This window comes from Leopardus geoffroyi, chromosome D1, assembly GCF_018350155.1.
Source record: "Leopardus geoffroyi isolate Oge1 chromosome D1, O.geoffroyi_Oge1_pat1.0, whole genome shotgun sequence".
Taxonomy (NCBI): Eukaryota; Metazoa; Chordata; class Mammalia; order Carnivora; family Felidae; genus Leopardus; species Leopardus geoffroyi.
In genome coordinates this window covers 62,517,111-62,520,407 of record NC_059329.1, presented here as the reverse complement: position 1 = coordinate 62,520,407, position 3,297 = coordinate 62,517,111, and the positions used below count along the sequence as shown (strand labels likewise).

Here is a 3,297-nt window from a genome sequence, read left to right as displayed (position 1 = left end):
TCTCTCTCTCTCTCTCTCTCTCTCTCTCCTCTCTCTCTCTTTCAATAAATAAATAAATAAACTAAAAAAAGTCTTTTCATGTTTACAGAACATTTCACCAAAACACAAAAGGAAAATGTTACATCATGTAGACACCTTTCTATACCTCACATCCATTCAAATCTGAAGAAAATCAATCTCAGAACCCAGCAAAAACGAAGCCTCCTACTACCACAGCTCCCCAGGCTAATGGGCCCCTCAGACCTGTTCACTCTCTGCTACTTATTTGTCAGTTACAATACTAATCATAAGACATTGTGCTGAGTCATTTAGTTTTGGTTTGAATTTTGTCTATGTTCTGTGGAGGATTAACTATCTGACCTTGGTCCTCTAACCAGACAGGCAGGACTCTTCCTCAAACCTACTGCTCCTATTTCTTCCATTCATAGAAAAGGCACTTCCTGTTCAATCCTCATTTTTTTTCCGCCTCAAGCCTGTGCCCTTTATTTCAAGTTCTGAAATGTCCTAGCCCTTGGTATCCAACGGTTCAGCATACTGGAAACATTTGTTATTATTTCTTACCGCAGGCACGACACTCTGGAGAAGGTTCATTTCTTTCCCTCCTGGTAAACTATTGTAAGAGACTCACTTAAATAGTGGTCATGTGGCTGTAACCATAGGCATCATTTTTACTGAATTCTGCCTCATATATTAGTTATACAATATGATGAACAACACTAGAATCTTTCTGGTTTCAGCTTCATGAAATTTACACTATTCGCCATTATATCTACAATAACCTTCTAGAACGAGAAACGATATCCTCTGAATTAATGAATTCCCACACGTGGGCACAAGACCTGAACTCCACAGCTGCCATGAGTACCTGTTCAGGACGTCCTCCTGGGCACCCATAGAAATTGCCTTACAGAGGTCTGCATTCAAAGGTTTCCAGTATAAAATCGATTTTTGTAGCTATAACTATTTGCAGGGCATTCTCAGACATTTTCTTTCTGGGAGAATCTTGTCAAACAGTGAATTCATTCGGAGGAGCAGAACAGTTGACTCTGGGAGTTTCTACAAGTAGGAAATTAGGTCCAATGCTTGTAAACCTTTACGGTCAGGAGCTTCTCCTTTTTCCTTTTCCTCTGAGAGCTGTCTGAGACTGGCAGCTCAGGTCTCCTGTGCATATTCCTTTGTTCTTCATGGAAATAACCAGTCTCTTACCCAAACGTAAGGTGAACTAGCGGAGAAAATAAAGCAGTGACTGTAAATATTAATTTACTCTTCCTTGTCCTTTCTCATTGCCCCCAATCTCCACCCCCCGTTTCCCCTGAAGCAAACAAATACAAATGCATGCTCACACCCACATAATTCTTGCTCTTACATGGTAAAGTGGTGGGCCAGTTATTTTTGCTCAATGTTGTCTCCATATGGAAGCATCCTAACTTATTTTCTATGCACTCTTTGTGTGTTTTGTTGAAAGTGCTTTTAAAAACATGATCAATTTAATTTTCCCAACTGGCATGTCAAGAAAGGAGAGAATATGTCATTATTTTAACTTCATAGGGAACGATTCTTCCTTTAGACCTTTAGAGTTACTGAGAGCAAGGAGGTCTCCTGTGACATAGCCTCTCTGTCCAAGAGTGGGGCAGTCAATCTGCCCAATATGACATATCTCATCACTAGTCAATACTCCCAGGAACTGCCTCCACTAAACGTTTTTTCCTCATACCCACTACTGCTGGATGATCAGACAGGCTTCTGGCCATGGTTTATGGTTACAGGGTCCTTCTTCCAGCACCCGTATTTGGTCAATTTGTCCCGAAACTCTTTGGTTTTCACTGCATAAATAATAGGATTGAGCATTGGAGGAACAAGGAAGTAGAGGTTCCCAAGAATGGTGTGCACATGGGGTGCAATTCCCCTACCAAAGCGGTGAGTGAGAAAAGAGAACAGCGAGGGAGTGTATGAGATAAGCATGACACAAATGTGTGTGGTGCAGGTGTTGACTGCTTTGTGGTGGGCTTCCTTAGAAGACAGTCGCAGTACAGCCCGGATGATAAGCACGTACGATGAAGCAATAGCTGAGATGTCCAGCCCAGCAACCAACAAGGCCACCACCAGACCATATATCCTGTTGACTGTGGTGTCCACACACACCATCTTCACCACAGCCATGTGCTCACAGTAGGTGGTGGGGATGACGTGATTTACACGAAAGGGCATCTTCTGGAGGAGGACCGGCATGGGCAGAATGAAAAGGATGGCTCTCACTAAACTCACCAGGCCAATGAGCCCAATGCGACTATTGGAAAGGATGGTGGCATAACGCAGAGGTTCACAGATGGCTACATAGCGGTCAAAGGCCATGGTCATCAGGATGGCTGACTGCAACGCTGATATGGAGTGGATGAAGAACATTTGGACCAGGCAGCCCACATAGCTGATCTCACTCTGGCCAAACCAGAAGATGCACAGCACCTTAGGAATGGTGGTAGTGGACATGCCCAGGTCTGTGAGGGCCAACATGCAGAGGAGCAGGAACATGGGCTTGTGCAGGGAGCGCTCGGTGCAGATGGTGAAGATGATGGTGCAGTTCCCAAGGATGGTGATGAAGTACATGGAAGAGAAGGGGACAGAGATCCATCTGTGCTTGTCCTCCATCCCAGGAATGCCTTGGAGAATGAAGAAAGGTGGGTGACCCAGGGACGCATTGCAAACGGTCATGGTGATTCTTTGGGGAAATACCTGAGAAGAACAATAAAAAAAACTTCATGAGCCTCAAATTCCAAAAGAGTCAATGTTTTCAAAATGGAAAACTAAAAAGGTGGAATGTGTAGACACTCAAAAAGGATTCTGGAATCAAGCTAACATATGTCATGTAGTATAGTAGAATGCTGTCATGTTAGAGTTATAATAATGTGGTGTAACATCTGACAAATACATATTTCATTTTGAATGTGTTATTCATGATGAACTGAATCATTATTCACACAAGACATCATTTTCACAAAAATTATTATGTGTAATGTTGAATGTGTATCCATTTAGAGAATGTCACTTGAAGCCTGTGCGGCAAACGTGGATAGAAATACCAACCACTGTGACAGAGTATTCAAAACCACTCTCAGTCCACTTAAGATGAAATAAGTCCACAAAAGAGCTGTTCAGTGAGGACCAAGAATGAAGCAAGTGACAGGGCTCTGGGAACCTGAGACCAGGATACCAGGATGGAAGTGCGAAGCCACCTCACCTGAACCACTTACCGGAATAGGAGGCAGGCAGAGTGTGGCGAGCTGGTCCTGGACACCTTCT

At 43.4% G+C, this 3,297-nt stretch overlaps 1 protein-coding gene across 1 annotated transcript; it reads right to left on the bottom strand.

The window, feature by feature from the left end:
* Positions 1-1,694: 1,694 nt before the first annotated feature.
* Positions 1,695-2,790, bottom strand: LOC123602530 (putative olfactory receptor 52P1). Its single transcript, XM_045487016.1, has one exon. The coding sequence runs from the start codon at positions 2,707-2,709 to the stop codon at positions 1,732-1,734; it is 978 nt and encodes a 325-aa protein (XP_045342972.1). The 5' UTR covers positions 2,710-2,790; the 3' UTR covers positions 1,695-1,731.
* Between the last annotated feature and the right edge of the window lie 507 nt (positions 2,791-3,297).

Bases quoted from the DNA above. Each gene is read 5' to 3' on its own strand.
- LOC123602530 (XM_045487016.1), bottom strand. From the start codon at position 2,709: ATGACCGTTTGCAATGCGTCCCTGGGTCACCCACCTTTCTTCATTCTC.